General features: G+C 40.7%; 1 protein-coding gene across 1 annotated transcript; it reads left to right on the top strand.

Moving 5' to 3' along the window:
• On the top strand, window positions 1-22,037 carry DHRS9 (dehydrogenase/reductase 9). Its single transcript, XM_070422802.1, has 5 exons — window positions 1-160; window positions 12,002-12,377; window positions 13,515-13,773; window positions 17,297-17,460; window positions 21,466-22,037. Exons 2-5 carry the CDS (start codon window positions 12,059-12,061, stop codon window positions 21,687-21,689), a joined length of 966 nt encoding a protein of 321 aa, XP_070278903.1. The 5' UTR covers window positions 1-160; window positions 12,002-12,058; the 3' UTR covers window positions 21,690-22,037.
• Window positions 22,038-24,230: the final 2,193 nt, after the last annotated feature.

Here is a 24,230-nt window from a genome sequence, read left to right as displayed (position 1 = left end):
CTGACACTTCCTTACACATGTAGGTTCTCAGAGCACCTCCACTTCCAGAGGATCAGCCCGGCCAGAGTGACACAACTCCTCCTTCCCCAGCACAGACGACAGATCGCAATCAGCCCAGCAAGTCCACAGCAGCTTCCACTCCCAGGTCGTCTTTAAAAAGGTAACAGATGGCTCAGCTTGGTCATTTATTCCTTCACTGCTCATGTCAATCTGCAAACTGTCTTCGATGTTGTGGCTTAGCCTTTGTCTTTCATGTTGTGGTTACTGTTGCTATAAAAAGAAAAAAATTAAAATGTTGGGAGTCAGTACTGGGTCCACCTCACAATAGAAGTGATCTGAGTGTCACCTGGGACCTAGCCTTGAGCTCCGCAGTCTCTCTTTGAATGTTCTTTAGCTCCCTACAGTTACAATTAAATTGATGTCTAGTTATTTTCTCAGGGACTATTCAGTACTGTCTGTGAAACTGCAGTGAGGAGGGGCTCCAAAACAATAGGAATCTTAGTTGAGTTTCTTACTGGAACAACACATTTGCTCCCAGCTGCAGGGCTGATGTGTATCTATCTGCTTCACCAGTGTTTTCAGGCGTCCATGTAGAGTTGTAGACGAATGTGCGCACACACACCAAACTGGTGCAAGTGCCTACTGGGTCAGCCGGACAGGGAGATTCCTCCCAGCGCACATGGGGCTCCTGGATCACGGGCTGACAGCAGTAAACCTGCTTCAGGTTTTACTCTCCATTTTTACAGGATGCAGTGGTTGATGTTTTCATTCGACTTTTTAAAGGAGGAAGTTGGGTTAGTGGTTTTGTTGCTATTTAATCCTGGCAGCCCTTGTTTAAGGCTGTATGATTCAAGCGGTGCTGTGATGCTTTCTCTCCACGGGCTGATTTTAGCAGTTGCGGAAAGAGTTTAAATAAAACACATTGAAATTAAAACTCAGTTTGGGGTTGTACAAATGGCTCTGAAATGTCCTGCTATAACTATTTGTTCAAGGATAAAGACTATGGTTATCTTAGTATCCTTTGGCATATATTAGGTGCTCTAAAAATATCCTTGGCTAATTGCTGCATAAAATGAAATTGAAATGTTATATCATCTTTGCATTGTATTTTTGAGATTTGAAAGCTGTGCCCAATTTTTAGAACAAACCTCAATGTTTAAATGTAAGAAAAAATTATTATTACATACATTTCAAATGGGGAAAATGGAAATTGGTCTTAAAACTCTCACAACAAATTCCATTTTCTTAAGATACCATCTTTAAAAACTCAGATCTTTTCTTCTGCTGAAAGATAACTATGATTGAAAGAAATATATTGAATATTTGAACACACTTTCTGCATCTCTCTATAGCATTCTCCCTACATTCTAAGCTTTCTTTGAAGCCTTGTAACTATCATGTATAATAAGATACAATATATAATCTCTTCCAGTTAGCAATTTTAATTTGGTGACCATAAATAAAGGAACCGTGGCTTTGACAATAATTCTTAACCTGCCAGTACTGTCAGGGGGCATACTGACAAAGTAATAAGCCTAGGAGGGACAGGGAATAATTAATTAATATTTATGGGTGCTATGGTGAATATAAGTTAAGAGTTTTGAGAGGAGGCAAAAAGAAACGCAGCTGGCACGCCTCTGTGCGGAGGCTGAATGAGTCTGCAGAGGAAGAACTACTTTTCCACCCCTCGCTGGCCCCCCGCCCCCACCCCTACACAAAGGGCACTCAGAGTACCGCAGGCCTCTCTCTGCTGCAGGAAGCAGGATGCAAGGGAAATGTACTGGGTGCAGGAGCTTCTTCATCCCATTGAGTGAGGGATCAACTCCATATAAGTAGCATCATAATCACTATTACTGTTATTTTAATCAGATCCTCAAAAGAGCATTTGTTGCTTAATGTAAGCATATTCCGTGTAGAACCCCTTGGCTCCATCTTAAATTTTTTTTAAAATGTGTATTTTTATTTTTATTGATTTCAGAGAGGAAGGGAGGGGAATGAGAGATAGAAACATCAATGATGAGAAAGAACCATTGATGGGCTGCCTCCTGCACTCCCCCTACTGGGGATCGAGCCCACAACCCAGGCATATGCCCTTGACTGGAATCAAACCTGGGACCTTCCAGTCCACAGGCCGACGCTCTATCCACAGAGCCAAACTGGCCAGGGCTCCATCTTAAATTTTTATTGAGCTTTCTGGTGCCTAACTTAAACATATTTTTCCCCATAGAAACATAATTCATTAGTCATTTAGCTTGTGTCATTTGGCCCAAATGTGGTTTTTTTTGGCCCAAATACATCAGAAATCTGTGAAAGGTTACTTGGGTTTTAAAAAACACAGAATTTCTTATTTCATTGAAAAGGGAAAAACAAAAATGAATTCCAGGGTAAGTTAACCAAATTTACAATATTTAAATGTTCAAGAGACTGACATGTCTAGACCACTGTCAGTATTAAGAAAGCCTGTGCTAGAAAACCTCAAAAATAGAGTATTTTAGAAAGCAATTGCTAAATGCTCTCTATTGAATGTAGATAAATAACTTAATTGTTGATTCAAGTTAGGCCACGGTTACAATAAATTAAAGGTAAATAAAGATGGTACAGATTCCTATCAGTGTTGACAGTTTTAGTACTGCTTTCTCAAACAAAGTCCTCTGTGGACCTATGTGGAAATAAAATCAAGTGATGTAGAAAGAACTCAATGTTTCATATAAAAAGTATACTTCATAATGCCATCGAGACATTATTTTCCATTTGTGTGTGTGTGTGTGTGTGTGTGTGTGTGTGTGTGATTTATTTTTAAAGGGCAGAGGAAGATGAATAAAGGAAGTGAAATCAAAGGATCTTATTTTAGATTTTCTACTAGGAAAAGAAAGCCAGAAAGAGAAAGTTAGAAGAAGCAGAAGTGAGCATGGACAGCAATCAAGTTGCAACATTTTCCTATAGCTGCAGTCTGGTGGCTACTCTTTAAGCACTTTGCATGGCAAATGAAAGAGAAAATTACTTCTCCTTTCTCTGTTCCTTTGGCACCTTTGTGACATGGTAGAGAATTTTGATAAAGTATCTTCATTCTTCCTGTTGACTGATAATGTGTCCATCTCTTTGTAGTTCTTCCTTCTCATTTTACAGTTTAGTTCAGAGATGGAAGCTTTAGTTCTAGCCATTCTCTGGCAAATAAACTTACCTATGATACCTATCCTATTTGGCTCACAGAGCTAGTTTGACAATTAAATGATATAAATATTACTTGAACACTTTTCAAAAATTTTTGAAGTTATCTAATTGGAAGTGTGATGATGATGATTATTATTATTATTATTTATTCCTGGTAACTGAGAGGGCTCAAAGATTAATCCAGTTATCACCAATCCAATTCTGGAGTTAGAGTGGAAACTTCTTTCTTTTTATCCTCTCTTTCCTTCCACAGCATGTATTTAGTTAATGCCAAGTATCACAAAAGGCACTGGCCATGTAGAAAAGTGTACACACAGCCAGACTTCCAGAGCTGGGAATCCAGGGGGCAGCAGAGCAGAGGATGAAAGCATGACGGTGGAGTAGAATGGCCTAGAGATCAGTTCCAGAAACAGACTACAACTGTATCTTAAGCCAATTAACCTGCTTTTCTGAATTTGTTTCCTCATCTATAAAAGAGAGATCATTTTATTATAAGGTTTACACGAGATAAATATTTACAGATCTTAGCAGAGGGCCTAGAACACGGTAAGCTTTCAATAAATTATAGCCATTCCTATCTGATGCGGTCACCTGTAAAGCCCGAGGACCATGGGGTGGTTTTCTAGGAGCATATTCTGAACTCTGTAGAGTCAACAGGCCTCCCATCTGCAGGGCACCCCCAGAGGAGTCTATAGTGGCCCAAACTCAAAAGCTTCAGCCAGAATGTAGGCCTCACAAATGCAGTGAGTACTAATTTAGTAATTTCTAAATTCAAAAATAGCGTCCTGTGCTAATTCAGTTTTGTTCACTGCTTCCTGTCCTCCTGATGGCAAAAAGGCTTTTATTTTAATCCTAGAAATTAATACTTACAGCAGCAGCAGGATATGAGTACCATTTATAAGTAACAAAACTTTTCTGTAAGGCCATTAAAAAGTAATCTCTCATCAACACGGCATTACCAAGGAATTAATGACTGAGTTTCCAGAAAAGCAGTTCTGGATGCTGTGAAGCTCTGGACCCCCAAGGTGAGGAAGCTCTAGACCAGTGGTTCTCAACCTGGGGTGATTTTGACCCCCAGGGCACATGGCAATGTCTGGAGATATTTTGGGTTGTCACAACTAGGGAGAGGGGGCTACTGGCATCGAATGGGTAGAGGCTGAAGGTGCTGCTAAACATCCTGCAATATACAGGACAAGTAATTTCCAGGCCAAAATATCCAACCTGCTGAAATTGAGAAACCTGTGCCTAGATGTGAGCAACATAGAGCAGGATCAGTGAGAGCCACTGATCCTGACATCACCATAAAGGTCTTCCTGCATAGCAGGCATTTAGTCATCTTATTTTGCCAGGTATGCTCCAAGGTAGCTATTATCTCTATTTTACAGATAGGAAAGTAGAGTCTAAGAAATGATAATTTGCCCAAAGACCTTCTGATGATAGAGCAACTGGGACTGGACTTCTGCTAGCGAGATTCTGAGGCCTGGGCTCCTCACCTGCTCTAGTGTGTGCGGGTGTGTCTATATGTGTGTGTGCGCTTGTGCATGGGTGGTGTCAGTCCTTGTTGCCAAATTTTTACTAGTGAAGTGGCTAGTGTTCATTGTGGCTTAAGAAAAATCTCCATGGCCAGTTCATCTGAGGAGGCACATTTAGTGCTGCACCTGTCCTCAGGCACTGCGGCCTGGGGGCTGCAGATCTGCTTTCTCTTTGTTCCCAAACTTGCCCAGTACCTAGGCTCACAGCCACTAGGTGCTAAGCGAACTAGTTTATAAACCGAGGTGCTTATTCCCTTGAACCAAGAGGTTTGTACCTCTACTAAGCAGTTTTCTGTGAGATAAATTGGAAGATAGAAAAATAAGCAAGCAACCCAAGCAACTAAGGTCAGTGTCCTGAGTCTCAGAATTGCTGGGATTAGGGAGCCATGTGGAGGTGACCACAGGGGCAGGGTATGGCTGAGGCAGCCCTGTTAGTCACTGTTACTCATTTACTTCTCAGTGGTCAATGAACCAATGGGCCGTCAATCAACTTCTGTGTACAGGTCATGTTCCCAATGACTCTGACTGAGGGCTGCTGCTCAGAGGTGGCATCATGGCTAAAATACTATTAGAGGTCAAAGTTGGTTTTTGGCTGACTTGGTCCAATGACCTAGAGCTGTGGTCGGCAAACTGCGGCTCGAGAGCCACATGCAGCTCTTTGGCCCCTTGAGTGTGGCTCTTCCTAAGCCTTAGGAGTACCCTAACTAAGTTAATAACAATGTACCTACCTATATAGTTTAAGCTTAAAAAATTTGGCTCTCAAAAGAAATTTCAATCGTTGTACTCTTGATATTTGGCTCTGTTGACTAATGAGCTTGCTGACCACTGACCTAGAGGAATGTGAACCTTAGGGCCTGAGGAAGAACCAGTATTTTTTAACAATAATATTTGAGTTAAGGATAGGCTTTGCAAAACTCTAGGTCAGGTTGGCAGTCCCTTGGATGCAGGATGCAGGCTGCAGGCTGGGACACTAGCATCTGAAATGACCGAGCCCAGAGGTGAACCTCATAAAGACAACACAATTTTTTTTCCTTTTTCTTATTGATTGATTTGAGAGAGAGAGAGAGAGAGAGAGAGAGATCAACTTGTTTTTCCACTCATTCATGTATTCACTAGAGGTCCAGTGCATGAAATTCGTGCACGGGGGGGAGCAGGGGCACAGGGGTTCCTCAGCCTGACCTGCACCCTCACCAATCTGGGAGCCCTCAGGTGATGTCCTACTGACGGCTTAGGCCCACTCCCCGTGGTTCTCTGCTGTCTGCGGGGCCCGCTTGGCCGCTCCCAGGTTGCTGCTGGTGACGGCCAAGCAGGCCCTGCTCTCAGCGGCTGCTCCCCAGGACTGGAGGACTCCAGCAGGGCTGAGAGGACTAGGCGCTGCCATCTTGTGGCTATGGGCACCACCATCTTTGTGTCAGAGTGATGGTTAATTTGCATATTACTCTTTTATTGGATAGGATTGGTTTCTTTTTGTATGTACTCTAACTGGGGATTAAACCTGCAACCTTGGAACATTGGAACAACATTATAACCAACTGAGCTACCTGACCAGGACCTGACAACATAATTTAATATGAGCCCATCTTTAACAACTAAAATGCTCCTCTCTGTTTTCTTGTTACTAGATAAAAATGGGGTTTGGCTAGGTAAGGAGTAGGCTGAGAGGGAGATGGAAAGGATGAGAAGAGAAGAGAAGAGAAGAGAAGAGAAGAGAAGAGAAGAGAAGAGAAGAGAAAGCAAGGGAAAGGGAAGGGGAGTGGACGGGAAGGGAGGGGAGGGAAAGGGAGGGGAAGGAAGAGGAGGGGAGGGGAGGGGAGGGAAGAGGAGGGGAGGGGAGGGGAGGGAAGAGGAGGGGAGGGGAGGGGAGGGGATAGGATGACTGCTTTGGCTTGGGTTTTTGTTTTTCTTCAGAAAGTGTGGAGGTGAACTTACCAGAAAGTAGAAGGCAGAAAACTTGGTGCACAAATTCACTAGATACTGAAGTCCTGGAGTTCTTACCTATTTCGTGCATGAGACACAAAACAATCCAATGAAGTCTTTTCTTAGAAAAATGTTTTATTTTCCCTTGCCAAATTTTCAACCTTTTATTTTGAAATAATTTAGAACTTATGGAAAAGTTCTACCTAGATTTTCTAAATATTAGCATTTAATCACAGTTTTATTTTATTTTTTTATATATATTTTTATTAATTTTTTACAGAGAGGAAGGGAGAGAGATAGAGAGTTAGAAACATCGATGAGAGAGAAACATCAATTAGCTGCCTCCTGCACATCTCCTACTGGGGATGTGCCCGCAACCCAGGTACATGCCCTTGACCGGAATCGAACCTGGGACCCTTCAGTCCGCAGGCCGACGCTCTATCCACTGAGCCAAACCGGTTTCGGCTAATCACAGTTTTATTCTCATTCTTTCTTTATGTACGTATATATGTGTTTTTATATGTTTATTTGTGTACATATTCTTATTATTTTCTAAATTACTTGAGTGTAAGTTGAAGACACAGTGCTATTTAATCTTCAGATATTTCAGTGTGTATTTCCTAAAAAGCAGGACACTTTCAAAATAATCATAGTAAATCTTCAAAATTGGAAAACTAATATTAATGCAATATTATTTATCAGACCTACAGATCTCACTCAAATTTCACTAGTTGACCTAGTGAAATGTTTTTTTAGGTGAAAGAAAAAAGATTTTCTGGTCCAGGATCTCATGTTGTATTGGGTTATCACATCTCTTTAGTCTTCATTTATCTGGAACAGTCCTCAGTCTTCCTTTTCCTTCATGACTTTGATGTTTTTGAAGAGTACAGACCATGTATTAAGTAGAACTGAAAGATAGGTCTGTGCATGATTAGCTTCCGGTTATGCATAGGTGTGCTCTGCATCTTTCCCAGTGTAGAATCTGGAACAGTTCTAAGTCTTTCTTTAAAAAAAAAAAATACTAATACAAAGTTCACTATTTGAGATCAGAATAAAGGAAGTGAAGTGGAAACCATGCTCTTGAGAAGTCGCTGTGATAAGACACGGAGGCTTTGCAGACCGCTTTATGAGCTCTTGCATCATGGTCACGGTGGTAGCCGTTTCTCAACTTCACTACAAGCTGCAGCTTCTCCATGCTCCAGGGCAGTGGTCGGCAAACTGCGGCTCGCAAGCCACATGCGGCTCTTTGACCCCTTGAGTGTGGCCACGAAGTTTCAATCGCACTGTACGTGCGCGCCCACACGTGGTATTTTGTGGAAGAGCCACACTCAAGGGGCCGCAGTTTGCCAACCACTGCTCCAGGGCTTCAGGCTAACATCACTAGTAACTGTTCCTGATCTCTCAGCTTCATCCTTCCAAGCCTTCACTCCCCCACAACCACTATAATCATGTAATCCCTGATTCCCATACTACACTCCTTGTTTCTATAATTCTTATAGTGACTCTCATTTTATGATCACACTCAGACTGATACAGCTGTATTCCTATCTTTCTTTGCCTTCCTGACTTTGAGGGTTCTGAAGAGTGTGCCATACCAAGAGGCACATGACCTTGGTTTGTCCCATAACCAGTAGTATTAATTTTTATTTCATATGTAGAGATTTTAAGGAAATTTTATATTTATAAATTCAACTAGTGTATATTTTGCTTAAGTGTGGCCTTGATAAATAATCTTTGAATAAATCAATATTGACTGTATTTCCTGAATGGAATCTGTAGGCTTCATTGCAATTCAAATCCCATGGAAATTATTTAAAAAAGGCAAATGCTCATGGGGTTTAATGTCTCCTAGAGCAGAGAGTGGAGACTCTGTGTTGTCATGTTTTGCCAGGGGCAAGCATAAAGGGAGTAACAGTAAAACAACGGCTTACCTTTGTGAAACCTTCTACACTGCACTTTTACATGTAAGTTGATTCAGGTGCTTGTCTGTTGGATTTCTCCACTGTGAAATTACTATTGCTCTTTTTTTTAAGTTAGTATGCATCTTATGGGGAGATTCTTTGAAATTCTATAATTATTTTTTTCTCATCAGAATTTCACCCACTAGTTTTAGCATCCATTGAACATTCTTGCCTGAAAAAATTGGTGGTTTTCTAATTCCTTCATTCCTTTTACATTTATTAGTTGGAATATTAGTTCTTCTGTAAAATGAGGCAAATAATGTGCCCTGTCTAACTCACAATGTTGTTGAGAGGATCAAATGAGTTAAAAGTAAACGTGCAGTGTAGAAGGCTTCAGAAAGGTGAGCCATTGCTTTATTGTTACTCCCCTTATGCTTTTCTCTGGCAAAACAGGACAACACAGAAAGTCTCACTCTCTGCTTCAGGACACATTTACCTGTGTGAGCATTTGCCTTTTTCAAATAATTTCCATGGGATTTGAATTGCAAGGAAGCCTACAGATTCCATTCAGGCAATACATTCGATACTGTATTTAGTTATTCGATAACTGTTTACCAAGACCAGACTTAAGCAAAACACTACACTAGTTGAATTTATAAATAAAAAATTTCCTTAAAATGTCTACATAAGTAATTTTATAAAAGTTAGTTACACCCCCACCCCCAAATTATACATTTTAATGTATTTATATATTAGAGAAGGGGAAATCCTGCTACGTGGACAGTGATTTGCAACAAATCAGTAACTCCTACACAGAGAAGATTTGGAGAAACTACACCAAATTATTAAGTCAGTGTAGTCTAAAAACTTGACTGCTTTAGAAATAATCACAGCCATACCACAAGAATCAACTAGTTTGCCCAAACCTACCTTTTTGTTGTAGGTTAATCCTCACCCGAGGAGATTTTTCCATTTATTTTTTAGAGAGAGTGAAGGGGAAGGGGAGAGACAGAGAGAAATATCCATGTGAGAGACACATTGGTTGGTTGGCTCCCATACACACTACAACCAAGGTACGTGCCCTTGACTGGAATCAAACCTGGGACCCTTCAATCCACAGGCCGATGCTCTATCCACTGAGCCAAACCAGCTAGGACCAAACCTACCATATTTTAATATTTACCTCTGAATAATTTTTATCAATTGACAGTTTTTTTATCCTTTTTTTCTTTAGCTATAGATCTTTTGTGGGGGGGGGGGGGGGGGGAATGAAAGAAGAACCTAAAATTTCTGAAAGAAGAACCTAAAATTTCCTTGAGAAGTGAAGAAGTTATATTACATTGAGTCATTTTTCATCTGAAATGATCTGTTCCTTATTAAGCAATAGAAATAAAATTGTCTGTATGTGTGCACATGAGTGTATTTTAATTTTATCTCTGTGTGTGTGTTTAAAATCCTTATTATGTGGGGAATATTTATATACAAAGGAAAAAAACTAGAAAAAACCCCACAAAATATTAAGAGTCAAATGTGATAATCATTACTTTCTCTTTTTTTTCTGCATTTGCTAAATATTTTTAGCATGAGCACAAGTCACTTTTACAAGCTGAAAAAACAGAGCAATTTTAAAAAATGACTCAAAGGAAAAGCCAGAAAATCATTATATATATTAAAAAGCCCAAACAAAATTTATAAAATTTCTTGGCCTTGCCAGTACTTTTTGAACACAGTGTCTATGAGCAGCCATGATTCCAGAAGCATCCATAAAGACTGAACTTGAACTCAGGGCCTATCTATCCATTGTCCTCAATGAGGTACTTAAGGCCTCTCTTGATTCTAAGGGTGTTTCCGGGTCAAGGGTAAAGGTGTGTGTGGACCTACGGCAAAGTAAGGAAACTTTCTGAGGCTCCATGGGGGAAGGAATAAGGTCTTTCTCACATGGGATGTTCTCTGTGGCCTCTCTTCCTTCCATAAGCAGAGAAAGCCAATACAGGCCATGGGCTGCTCCCATGTGGGGTGGGACCTGATAATCTTCCTTTGGGCTGCCTTATAGCTGTGAGGTAGGAGGCCGGGACTGCCTTGATGCACAGACCTGAGGCAAGTAGGCAAAGCCCTACAGCTCTTATTCATTTCCTCCTACCAGATGGCTTGCTCTTCCCCAGACATCATTACCCACAGTACAAGTAATAGGGTTGGCTGTCTTTGTGAATAACACTGTATTATATATGGAATTTTAGATTCTAAGATAGTCTGAAATCTTTTCCTGTCATAGTTTTGATATTACACTTCCAAATTAATATTATACTTGTTTTCAATGATATAATGCCTCATTCATCCACAACTATTATTTTACTAGAGGCCCAATGCATGAAACTCGTGCAAGGGTCTTGGCCCTCACAGCCCCGGCTTCATCCTGAAGGTCGCCCGGAAGGTTGTTAGGCTGTTTGGTCTAATTAGCATATTACGCTTTTATTATTATAGGTAGTCAAACCCTGTACAATATTTAGTGGACCTTTCAAGGTGGCATATACATTTAAATGGTCAAGACTATAAAATTCCTGCCGAGACCGGTTTGGCTCAGTGGATAGAGCGTCGGCCTGCGGACTGAAGGGTCCCAGGTTCGATTCCGGTCAGGGGCATGTACCTGGGTTGCGGGCGCATCCCCAGTGGGGGATGTGCAAGAGGCAGCTGATCAATGTTTCTAACTCTCTATCTCTATCCCTTCCTCTCTGTAAAAAATCATTAAAATATATATTTTTTAAAAAAGACTATAAAATTCCTATAGTACTGTTTCTTTGACATTTATTCTTAATCTAAAAATAATTGTGAGAATTCTAAATTGCTGCAGTAAGTGTTCATGAAATAATAAAATTTTCTTTAAAAAAAAATTTTAAGTGATTTATGCCCAGGGTTCTCTCTGCCTGTTTGATTTTAGGCCCGAGGTTGTCTCCAGTCCTGACAAAATTAGTTTTCCAGGTCAATCTCCCGCATCTACAGTCAAAGCCTCACAATTTTAAAGTATGAATTGGCTCTACTTTGTCCTCTGTACATGTGATTTTTTTTCTCACAGGAAGCTGGAATCCAGAGAGGTCAGAATGAGGATTACTGATTGTGGTTTAGGATCCTGTGCCCTTGGCCATCATCTGTCTTTCAATCTCTTCCTATTCATCTCACCTTCTCTCAATGAACTCACTGGTGGCCTTGCACTTCAACACTGTCTGCACTGAGTTGTAAGGGTCTCAGAGTTCTCTCTCTCTCTTTCTCTTTCTCCCGCTTACTTTTTTTACTATTACTGGGTTAATTTTTTTGTCACTTTAGAGAAGTGGTTTAGCACTTAAATGGCCATCTTCCTAAGCAAAGGAGTTGTTTTGAAAACTATTTATCCACTCAAATGTCTTACAATACCTCAAGTTCATCAATCCTGGGTCTGATGCTTTGATGGTCCTAATTTGAATTTTCTTTCTAATTTTGTACACTCAGGACAACATCTTATTTTATTGTTCAAGAAAGAAGTGATCTTGTGGATACAGGAAAACAATGTTCTTATGGGTGTTAGCCCTCCTAGTCCTTTGTGGTTTTCTATGGAAGTATGCTGGTAAAAGACAACCAACGATTGCAGACATCCCTGAGAAGTACATTTTCATTACTGGCTGTGACTCGGGCTTTGGGAACTTGGCGGCCAGGACTTTCGATAAAAAAGGATTTCGCGTGATTGCTGCCTGTCTGACCGACGTGGGATCAACAGCATTAAAGGCAGAAACCTCCGAGAGGCTTCACACTGTGCTTCTGGACGTGACTGACCCAGAGAATGTCAAGAGGACTGCCCAGTGGGTGAAAGACCACGTTGGGGAAAAAGGTGAATGACGTGGGGCTGGGAAGAATGGAAGGGGTGTTGCGAAGTAACTAAAGCTAGTAAAATGTGCTTGGATAGTAAGTGGCCTTTGAAGAAAATGTCACATAAATGCCCACTATACACTGGAGAAGATTGGAGAAATCTTAGGATAGCCCCTGAATTGTCCCTGGGCGTACAGGAGAAACACAGCTCAAGTTATCCTCAGTCTTAAGTCCCACTGGTGAAGGTAGAACTGAGGTGGGCGTTTAACTTTTCCTGGTCTTCTCCAGTGAAGTGCTACTCTAGCCACATACACAGCAAAGGAACTTGGGGTTAAAATCTACAGGAGAATACGGGAACAATTCCCAAACTGTCATCTGGATACCTGAAATCTGCTTCTCACTGCAAATTGGCCAATGTAGAAAATGGCCTCAGATTTCAGTAAAGGTGTCTTTGATAGTCATGGTAGAGTAGTGAGCCCTTGGGCCTCATTCTGCTAAGGTGGCAGCATTCTAAACTTGAGGACTTTTACTGGCTTGAATGAAGTTTGAAATAGTCTCATGGATGAAGATATTTAATGAGCCCACAAATGGAAAAAAAAACACCACAAATGTTTTTCTCTATCACATCTTCATCATATAGTTAAGAGTCTATTCCTCAAAAACAATGGTTTGATAGACTCCACATAATTTTTAAAGCTTGAATTCCAAACACCTTTGCACATATTAAATGTTTCCCAATGTAAATAAGCCAAGTGAATGATGGGATTTTTTGCCAAAAAATAAAGGTGACATAGATGGATGCTGCTCTTCATCCATATAAACAGTTTATCAATATGCTCTGGCCTTGCCATCTAGAAAGGTAGAAAAATAGACCAATTTACTCTATATCTGAGATTAAAAAACAAAAAGTCTCACTGAGTAGCACCATTTGACATTCAGAACCAAAAAATAGAATAACTGTAATACTGGCTTCCAGTAACAGAAGTTCAACTATTTCAATTCAGCCTCCCACGCTTCCTGCTGTCACTTCCCAAAACTGTAGAGTATTTCAAAGCAAGAGTATGACCAGAGGAGGAAATGGCACCATTGTGAAAAGCAGAGGCTGTATTTCCATTAAGGATGCTTCTACCACGTCTCCTTTCCTTCCTCTCTGTTCTAGGTCTCTGGGGGCTGATCAATAATGCTGGTGTTCTCGGCGTGCTGGCTCCAACCGACTGGCTGACAGTGAAGGACTACAGAGAACCCGTAGAAGTAAATCTGTTCGGACTCATCGACGTGACCTTAAATATGCTTCCCTTGGTCAAAAAAGCTCGAGGGAGGGTTATCAATGTCTCCAGCATTGGGGGTCGTCTCGCATTTGGTGGAGGAGGCTATACACCATCCAAATACGCAGTAGAAGCCTTCAATGACAGCTTAAGGTAAAGCAAATGTATTAAGAAATAATAGCAGCTAACATTTCTTGAATGTTGATTATGTACCAGACATTCTATTTAGTGCTTTAAATTATTCCCAATATATAGCTTATCACAAGCATGTCAAACTCAAAGGCTAACCCCGGCCAAGTAAACAAGATTTAAGTTTATGTGCGATGCAAAAAAACAAAAAACACCATAGGTTTTTTTCAATAGAGACATGCTGAATACAAAGGGCTGAAATAAATGAGCAATCGTTAACATAAAACAATAGAACATTTTAATAAAAATTAATATTTTTTTCTTGAACATTAACTTACCAGACACTGAATAACTGCACAAATTAATAAGCATAATGCAAATAAATCTAATTTTCTTGTTCTCTGAAAGCGAAACATTTCCTGTTGCTCACACCAAACAAGTCAGTTCAAGACTAAAGACGTGGCAATCAGCTGCTAGAATATTCGCTGCTGGTATTAGTGGAGAGAAATGGTGCACCTGCGTGTAAAGCGCATAAGGGAAGTGAATGCAACGTGATTACAGAAGTCAGTCATTAGCGAATGTTGTCGTTCATTATTAATAATTATGTAGGATATTGTAAAAATTAAGTTACAAAATTTTTATTAAAAAGTTTCTTACATACGCTATATTGGCTGGGCCACAAAAATATTTGTTGCAGGCCACGAGTTTGACACGGTTGGCTTATCACATCATTTTGCTGTGTGCTTTCAGAGAATCCCTGAGCTCAAAACAAAGTACCAGTTTAACAAATAAATGCCCAACTCTGTGCCCCCAAGCATGTGTGAGGTTTACAGGGCTTCTTGAATCCGTAGGTTTATGTATTTTGCCAGATTTGGGGAGTTTTCAGCTATTAATTTTTTCAAACTTTTTTTTGTAATCCAGTCTTTCTTCTCCTTCTGAGTCTCTATAACACAAACGTTAGAACTTTTGGGTTGTCCCACAGATCCCTAAGGTTCTTTTCACTTTTTCCATTGTTTTTCTCTCTGCTGTTGAGATATTTCTAATGATCTATCTTTAAGTGCACTGACTTTCCTTCATTTTCTTTCTGCTATCGAGCCCAACAGATAAATATTTTATTTTAGTTATTGTATTTTTCTAGTGGTTCAGTGGTACTTCAAAACATGGTCTTCTTCCCTCCCTCGCCTACTAACATCTGCATTTTAGAGTTCTTAAATAGCTGCTCCATGCATTCTGTCCAGGTTTTGTAGCTACATTCAGTGGGAGAGACAGGGGAAGTAATCTATCTTACTTGGAACCAGAAACTGTCACTTTCAGTTCAAAGCCCCTAAATTGCAAGAGGTTGTATCAATCAAGTTTCTGGTAGGAAAGGGAGGACATTAAAACTGGGCAAATGGAACAGAGTTTACTTAAAGGACTATTGGCAAGCATCAGAGTCATGTAGTGAAATCCCAAAGGGTAGTGTAATGTCCAGGGAATTAATGACAGCCGGGGCATCTCTACCCACAAGACTGAAGGGAGAAGAAAGGGCAGTTTCTAGAACCTGTATACATAGAGGCAGTCACCTTCAGTTGAGGGATAAAATTAACCAGTGTCAACATCACAGGAGTAATAACTTGTCCAACCTCTTCCCACTGCTTCCTCTGCTCTTCCTCTGTTGCTCCCAATTGACTGAACCAAACAGAAGCTAAAATATAGTTAATACAGGCAGGCCTCCCAGCTCTTTCATCATCTGAGAGCAGACACAGGGGTGGAGGAGACAGTGGAGCAAATGGGAAGTATCCAGTTGAGTGTGCTATGATAGGCAAGAGAAAAGATGAAATTACATACAGTCTTTTCTTCAATTCAACCATTTATTTATTTATTTAACTAGTTGCAGGTACATGTTAGAGTTATGATCTACACCATGGATCTAGGTGTAGCTTACTAATAAAAGGTTAGATTATTCTACAGAGATTAATAGAGACAGAGCAACTCCATTTTGCGATTTGGTCAGGTTGCCAGGTTTGATTCTTTCAGGAAATAAACACATAAGACAATGTCAGAACAATGCTTCTTCAGTGTTAATGTGCATATGAATCGCCTTGATCTTTTTCAAGTGCAGGTTCTGATTCAGTGGGTGTGGGGGTGGGTCCTGGGTTTCTGCAGTTATAACAAGCACCCAAGTGCTGCTCCTGGTTGAGAGATTACACTTTGAGTAGTAAGGTCATGGAGAACCTCCATCAGTCTGCTTGGTTGCCCATTGGTTCCACTCTCTCAGCAACAGTATCATAATAAAATGTTAGTACACTTAGTGACATACTTAATTTTAAAAAGATATTTCAACGGAAGGGTTTGTGGGATTGCAAACGCAGCTGTGCTATGCCTGAAATTAATCAGTAGAGAGTGTTCACAAGTTTCTAAGTCATGGAACAAGTGTTGGAAATGGTGTTGTGCATGCAGGCCACAGTCCAGTGGCAGCTCCAGGAGGATTTGGGGGCAGCTGTCCTATTGGGAAAGGGTTGGGGCTCTTTAAAGCTGTAATTTCCCAGCAACATACTAGTTTCATACTGGTTTTACTCACCTGGTAAGGTTAGTTGGATGACTTAAAGCCATTTGTCCCTGGAGGATGTTATTTTCATGAGTAGATGGAGAGGAAAGTCTTCCCATATACCCCTTTAGCACTGACACTTTCCAAACCCACAGGAGATCAGAAGATAGGCGAGAAAAATACAATCAGGTTGAAAAACAATCTTTTTCATTTCAATGCAAGCAACATACCCTTAAACTATTTCGAAATCAAGCTAATTTGCATTTTTGCAAAATATACTTCAAACTAAACAATAGGTGTGTTGCTAGAAAGCAAAATGTAAGATCAATTAAATCCTAATTTAAAGTTACTGGTAAAGTTCTTAGTAAGTCTTATGGTTGGTAGAGTCTTCTGTAAAATGAATAATTACTTCCTTATATACTCCTGATAGAAATATAAATTAAATATAGGAAATAATTATTCACATAACTGGATTGCTTTAAAGAAACGGGGACCATGATTTCGCCAAAACCCTGTTGCCTGGTAAATGCATAGGTTTGGGTTTTCTGCAGTGAGATGATGAAAGAGCTTGCTGAGTGACCTCGGGAACAGGTTAGTCAAGTCACATTGTGTCCCTCAGCATATCCTCATTCATGCTGCCGTCTCCTGACGTTCCTAGAATGGAGGTAAACTTGTCCAGCCAGACCAGTCATCGGTCAATTTCACCATAAAGTATGCTATGTACTGAAAAGAAACCTGTCCTCAGCCCAAATGTTTGTCAATTCAATGAGAGTAGGCTCAGGGGGAACACTGGGCTCGGGGTGGGTCTACCCAGGTCCCTGTCCTGTTCTGTCACTAAACCAGCCCTCACTTCACCACCCTGACCTTCAGATCCGCAAACTGAGAGGGCAGAACAAGATGCTCCTGTCCAATGCACCCGATTCTCTGATCCCGTGAAAAGTTTCACAAGAAAATGTCACGAGCATTTTCCAAATGAACCTCCACTGAACATCATCAATGGTTTGTTTGTTTTTTACTCAGACGGGACATGAAAGTTTTTGGTGTGCATGTCTGTTGCATCGAACCTGGATTATTCAAAACAGAATTATCAGATCCAGTAAAGGCTGCTGAGAAGAAATTTGCCATTTGGAAGGACCTGTCTCCAGATATCAAACACCAATACGGAGAAGACTACATTGAAAAATGTGAGTTTTGGGGATGGACCCAGGGTCCTCTGGGATTCATTGTCATAGGCAGTATGCAGGAGACTCAAACATATATAAAAAAATGAGGTTCCATAGTAATAGGGATCTTAAATATGAATCAGGTATTCCTACTAATTCCAGTGTCATCTCTTGCTCCTCTGAGCATTTACTAAGTGCCAAGTTCTATACTGAGCACTTTATAAATTATGTGTATCATTTACCCCTCAAAAACACACACAACACTATAGGAATAGTAAACAGAAGCTTGGGAAGGTGAAATGTCCTACCCAAGGCAATACAACTTCTCCTGGTCTTCACCTCTACCCAAACTCCTCTACCAATCAATCACTTAACATTGTTCCAGGATTTATGGAGGTCCCAAAATATAAAGACTTAGACTCTGACCCTTAACTAGCTTATAATCTAGTTGAAAACAAAAAGTAACCAAGAGAGACTGTAAAACAATGAGACTGTACAGCATAAAGAAAATCAATCCTTTACTTCTTAGACATAACCCTATAGTCCAGAAGGGTGCTATATGGTGTGGTCTCTAATTGCCCAAGGAATTCAGACCAAAAAAAAAAAATACTGGCTGAGAAATCTTTATGGGACAGGTCAGGTTTGAATAAGCCCAAAGTACAAGAAGGAATTATTTGGGTAAAAACTTTCTGGAGCAGGAATGCACGGGGAGTGGAGATAGAAGAAGTAACTAAGTCCAGAGACTGAGTCAGGGATGGAGAAATAATAATGTGTACTTGTCCCCACTATAAGAACTTTACATGAACTTTCATTTAAAATGTTTAAATAAAAAGTAAATAAAATGCCCAAATAAACCGTATGAAATAGATACCACCTTAATTTTATAGAAACAGAGAAGTAAGTTGCCCAAAGTTGCAGAGTTATAAGTGGAAGTACTAGATTTGAACACAGGTAGCCTGACTTTGCACCACACTATAATGTCAACAGGCATTAAAGAGCTGGTTGAAGTTCCTGTATCAGGGTTGCGCCTCTACCTCAAACTTCCTGGCCCTGCCCCATCTAACTTTGTGTCACTCTATTCCTCCAAGCTGTAATCCAGCCTCTTCCTCAATGGGCTTGGTAAAATAGCCAACTGTGGTAAGGTTCAAGGTCAGTAGTTCACAAGGTGGAGCAAAGACCAAAGTAGATCCACCCAGGGAGGTTTTTAGAATGACTGACTCCCTCAACCACCCCACCCACTATCCATACACACATACACACACGCACACACAGATGCAAACATATACACATATATAGGGGGTCCCCAAAAAATGAATATGCACTTTTAATTATTATAAAGTCAGTGTTTATTAACATACAGTTCATTTTCAAAATTTAAAATAATCTGCAGAAATGAATAATTTTTTTGTCAATTTCTGTTTTCAAACTAATGATCGTTCTGATCCAGCCATCACTGATAACTCAAAGCAATGAAATGACAAACATCAAGAATCATTTTGTTCAGTATTTATGTGCCCTTAATTCTTCGACTGTTGCCTTGGTTCTTTGACAGTTTTGTACCATAAACTTTATCATTTATGTATCCCTCCCCCCAAAAAAAAGTCTAGCAGCACTTTAGGATAAATTTTCTTTGTTCAAAGTTTAGTCTGACTTCACCCATTATTTCAAGTCAGTTAAACCTGAAAAGGAGTGAAAGTTAAGTGAATTATCAGCTGTTAATATAAATATATACATCACTGGGGGACACCCTAAATATCAACTATAACTTCTGGTCTGACAAACCTCCCAGTGCTGACATGTCACTATAGATTGAAAACCTCTGCCGTTAAATACTATTCCTCACTCACCAACTCTGAAGGTTCTAAGTAGATTCAGAAACAAAACGCTCTTTTAAAAGCGTTCTCTCCATTTGATACTATCATTGATACTTTATAAATGCCTATGAGTATATCACCAACTTCCATCTCAAAATTATGTTTGCACTAGCCCCTGGTTCAAATGTCCTGTCTCAGGAGTACCATGTGGCTTTGAACCCAATGTTACACTGGTTGTTCTTTTTAGAGTTTTCCAAGTCAGGATTTGGAGATCAGCCAGACTCACTTTTCCAAAGTAGACCACAAACTTAAGCTCACCTTTCTTCGTTTCCCAGCCTGGAGTAATAGGAGTTTAAAATAGCCACTAAGGCTTATTAGGTAACCTCATTTAGACTCTTTGATCAACTTGTGGCTACTAGGGCCTGAAGTTGAAAGAAAGATTTAAAATACTAATTTTCTTTTGAGAAGACACAACTCAGGTATGTTTTTTTCTTTTAAAATATTTTTATTATTCCAGAAAGGAAGAGAGAGGGAGAGAGGTACATCAATGATGAGAGAGAATCATCTATCGGCTGCCTCCTGCAGGCCCCACTGATGACCGAACCCGCAACCTGATCATGTGCCCTTGACCAGAATTAAACCTGGGACCCTTCGGTCCCTCGGCCGATGCTCTATCCACTAAGCCAAACCAGCCAGGACCTCAGGTATGTTTTAAGAGCACAGGAGGCCCTAGCTGGTTTGGCTCAATGGATAGAGCATCAACACACAGACTAAAGGATCCTGGGTTTGATTCCAGTCAGTTGAAGGCTTGATCCCTGGCCCAGGTTGCATGTGGGAGGCAACCAATCCATGTGTCTCTCTCACATCGATGTTCCCCTCTCTCCTCTCCCCATACCTTCCACTCTTTCTATAAAACAATGGAAAAATATCCTTGGGTGAGGATTAACAACAACAACAAAAAGAGCACAGGAGGAATGTTCCAAGTCATTACCAATCCCTGATGACACACCAGCATCTTCAAAAGTGTCTTAGCTCATTATTCAAACACTTCACTTACCTGAGAAGGAGGATCTCTTCAGCTTCCTGAGTCAGGGCTTTGGAGTGATGATTCTCTATTTATTCATTGGATTACAGAGGCACATGACACATGAGTGCACGCACACACACGCTTAAATGCACATGCATTCCCACATTTCCTGTAAACATGGTACTCCCTCAAAACAAACCCAAAATCAAACCCATAACTCCCTGGGCTCAGGAGCCTCATATACTTTATGATGTTGTTTCCCTTGTTGCTTTAAAGTAGTGCCTCTCCAAGTTTGGTCTCTGGACCAGTGCCATCAGCATCACCTGGAAACTTGATAGAAATGCAAATTCTTGGGCCCCACCTTACACCTGCTGAAGGTGGGACCCACCAATCTGGGCCTTAACAAGCCCTCCAGGAAATTCTGCTACCCACTCAATTTTGAGAGCCAATGGTCTAGAGCAGTGGCTCTCAACCTTCCTAATGCCGCGACCCTTTAATACAGTTCCTCCCCGAAACTGGTTTGGCTCAGTGGATGGAGCGTCGGCCTGCGGACTGAAGGGTCCCGGGTTCGATTCCGGTCAAGGGCATGTACCTGGGTTGCGGGCACATCCCCAGTGGGAGATGTGCAGGAGGCGGCTGACCGATGTTTCTCTCTCATCGATGTTTCTAACTATCTATCTCTCTCCCTTCCTCTCTGTAAAAAATCAATAAAATATATTTAAAAAAAAAAATACAGTTCCTCATGTTGAGGTGACCCCCAAACATAAAATTGTTTTCGTTGCTACCTCATAACTGTAATTTTGCTACTGTTATGAATCCTAATGTAAATATCTGATATGCAGGATGTATTTTCATTGTTACAAATTGAACATAATTAAAGCATAGTGATTAATCACAAAAACAATATGTAATTACATATGTGTTTTCCGATGATCTTAGGCAACCCCTGTGAAAGGGTTGTTCGACCCCAAAGGGGTCACGACCCACAGGTTGAGAACTGCTGGTCTAGAGAAGGCATTGCTGCATTATTTTCTGATAAATAGATAGAAACCCATGACAATGGGCCTCAATTATAATGGCAAATTCAAAATTCCCACTAACTCATCTTCCCCTTTGTACCCTCACCTCTACAAACTCCTTTTCCCCTTTCACCAAAGAGTAAACACACTTGTTCTCTTTTTACAGGTATGGACAAGCTGAGGGGCACTGTATCCTTTGTGAACGTGGACCTCTCCCTGGTGGTGGAGTGCATGGACCATGCTCTCACAAGTCTCTTCCCTAAGACCCGTTATGCTGCTGGAAAAGATGCCAAGGCTTTCTGGATACCTCTGTCTCACATGCCAACAGTGTTGCAAGACTTTTTATTGTTGAAACAGAAAGTAGAGCTGGCTAATCCCAAGGCAGTGTGACTCAGCTAACCACAAACGTCTGCTGCAGGCTATGAATTTGGCTGATATCAAGGACATACCTCCTTTTTAATTTTATTCCTTACCTAATCCAACCTGGACTCATTTAGATGATGCTTCTTTTGATAAATGAAGAGATCCCACCAACCCTGGTGATATCCCAGAGTTCCTTCTCAAGCCTTCCTTGAAAAGAAGGGCAGGAATGGTACCTGCCCAATATTTAGGCTTTGCCTGCTTGGTCTGATGTAAGAAAAATTTAAAGGTTTCCCCATCCAAAACGATCTCTACCACTGCTTAACCCATACTCCCCACCCCCATTCCTGAATGTTTAATATATGTCCCTTATCAAAATGTTCAGAGATAAGTAGACTACTTTCGTAAGTGGATTAGATGTGTTCTGTTATCTTACTGAGAATAAGACTCTGAAGGACTGGAACTCCGTTCTGTGAGCTTTGATGGGGCAAGAGAAGAAGGGTTATGAAGTGTTATGTGACTGGTATAAGCTAAAGGGCAGTAGACAAACACTAGGGAGGACTGGAAGTAGGAGGGAAGGGAAAGGAATAGAGGACTGAAAACAGAAATGGGTATAAAAGTGGAGGCAGGGAAATTCCAAGACAAGCCCTCCTATCCTAGAGGGGACTAGGGAGGATGAACAGCCCATTCACGGCCACCGTGAGTACCGATGCACACACAACTGTCTGGTAGAGAAGTGGTAACAACAGAGTAACCAACCATTCCAAAAGAACAAAAATGTAGGGAATATTTATGTTTATCCTGGCGATTGCAAATAGAACAAGACTAAAAATACCTGATGTAATTTACACCTGGGGTGGTTGGAAATCTACATTTGAATTGTTCTGAAGCCCCATGAAGATATAGAACTAAATTAATGACTCTTTTTATAGTTACAGTGTGAGCAGCTCTGCTCCTTGCTCATATTTATGGTTCCAAATTGAATTGACCCTAGACCTACTCACCATCCAAAAAAATGGTTCTCTAAACGGATGCTTCCTCAGATTCTAATATCCATATCACTCACAAAGTTTTGCTGAACATTTACATAGAAATGCATGGAATGTCAGAATTCAACATTTGTTGCAGAATCATATAGAGTGAAAGAGCCAGAGAAATTATCTAGTGCACACACACACACCACTTATTATGAAGAGAATATTTAAATCTGCAGCTTAAAATCAAGTCCATTTAAATATATCAGTAATTCTATCTACTTTCATTTACCTTTCTGGAAACATCTGCCTATGAGGCAATGTCCTCCTTTCAAGTGTACAACGTATCTATGACTTTGAAAAATCAAATTGCCAATGGTATCAGCCCACCTGTATACATATGCCATGATTTTGAAGGAAGATACATATACTCATCATTTTTGCACGAAAATGAAGAAAAACACAGCAAGATCAGGTAGAAGAATTCTCAAGCAAAGTTAGCTAAACTATTGTCACTACCTACCTGTGAAGTCATCCTCAGCTTGGCCCTGTCCCTAAAGACAGTTCATCTGTTTATCTCTAATTTCTTCTGGTTACATTAACCACCAATTGACCCTCACTCGATTTGTCCTTGGAACTGAAGTTCGTTAATGCTGTTTGCTGGGGCTCTTTCTTCTCACCTTGAATTCCCAGACCTTGGCTTCATTTTACTGCTTTAAAAATGTCTGGCCGGCTGCTCTCTGACCTTCCAGGGCTCCAGGAAGACTTTTAGAACCTGAAAGAACCTCCTTTGCTGAATTTCAACCATTCTAGTCCTGTTTGGGGGCCTACCTAATAGTATTATATCCTTTGTTCTGCCTAGACCTGCTTTCTTTGCTCATTTTTTCTCAGTAGTTACAATTGGTAGCTCCCTGTTTCATCTAACCACAGAAAAGTTCTACTTAAATGAAAGCTTCCAAATATGACAGCACCTCAAAATAAAAACAAATATTTTCACCCAACAGCTTTCAAAGCTTTTAAAACTAAATGAAAAGGTGGATGATTGGAGTATAAAGTCATAAGTCTCAACAGAAGCACAAGACCAGAGAGAGAAGTGGAAGGGGCATCAGAAAGCCGCTGCACCAGGAGGCTGAGGTGTGAGTTCCTACACTTCTCTCCATCTTGCCATTGCTTGTGTTCTTCTCTGTGCTCTTGGGAAAATTATTTTTATCTATAATCTTTTTGGAGACACATGTGCCAGGAATTCTTCTAAGCACTGGCCTGCAGCATGGAACGCAGTGGATATGGTCCCTTCCTTCACAGAGCTTACTAACATCCAAAGGCTAAAAGCCACTACTCAGGATGCCTTGGAGGAGCTTCTCCAGGAATCTATGACCAAGATGAATGCAGATGCTGTCTTTCAGCACCTCTAGCCTGGGGGATCCCTCTTCATTTATTTTGGAGGAACCAGGATAATCTCCTGGACTTTCCTTCTGATCTGATCTATAAGTCCACCAGTGTCCTATACCTGGACACCCACAATGTAAACAGATCTGGAGTCTCTAGTTCCTTTGCCCCAAATACACTTTCCCAGTCCAGCACCAACTACTGTTAATTT

This window comes from Myotis yumanensis, unplaced genomic scaffold, assembly GCF_028538775.1.
Source record: "Myotis yumanensis isolate MYYU_CA2020_CCGP unplaced genomic scaffold, mMyoYum1.0.hap1 SCAF_8, whole genome shotgun sequence".
Classification (NCBI taxonomy): Eukaryota; Metazoa; Chordata; class Mammalia; order Chiroptera; family Vespertilionidae; genus Myotis; species Myotis yumanensis.
The sequence above is the reverse complement of the archived record's forward strand: the minus strand, read 5'-3'. Positions and strand labels throughout refer to the sequence as shown.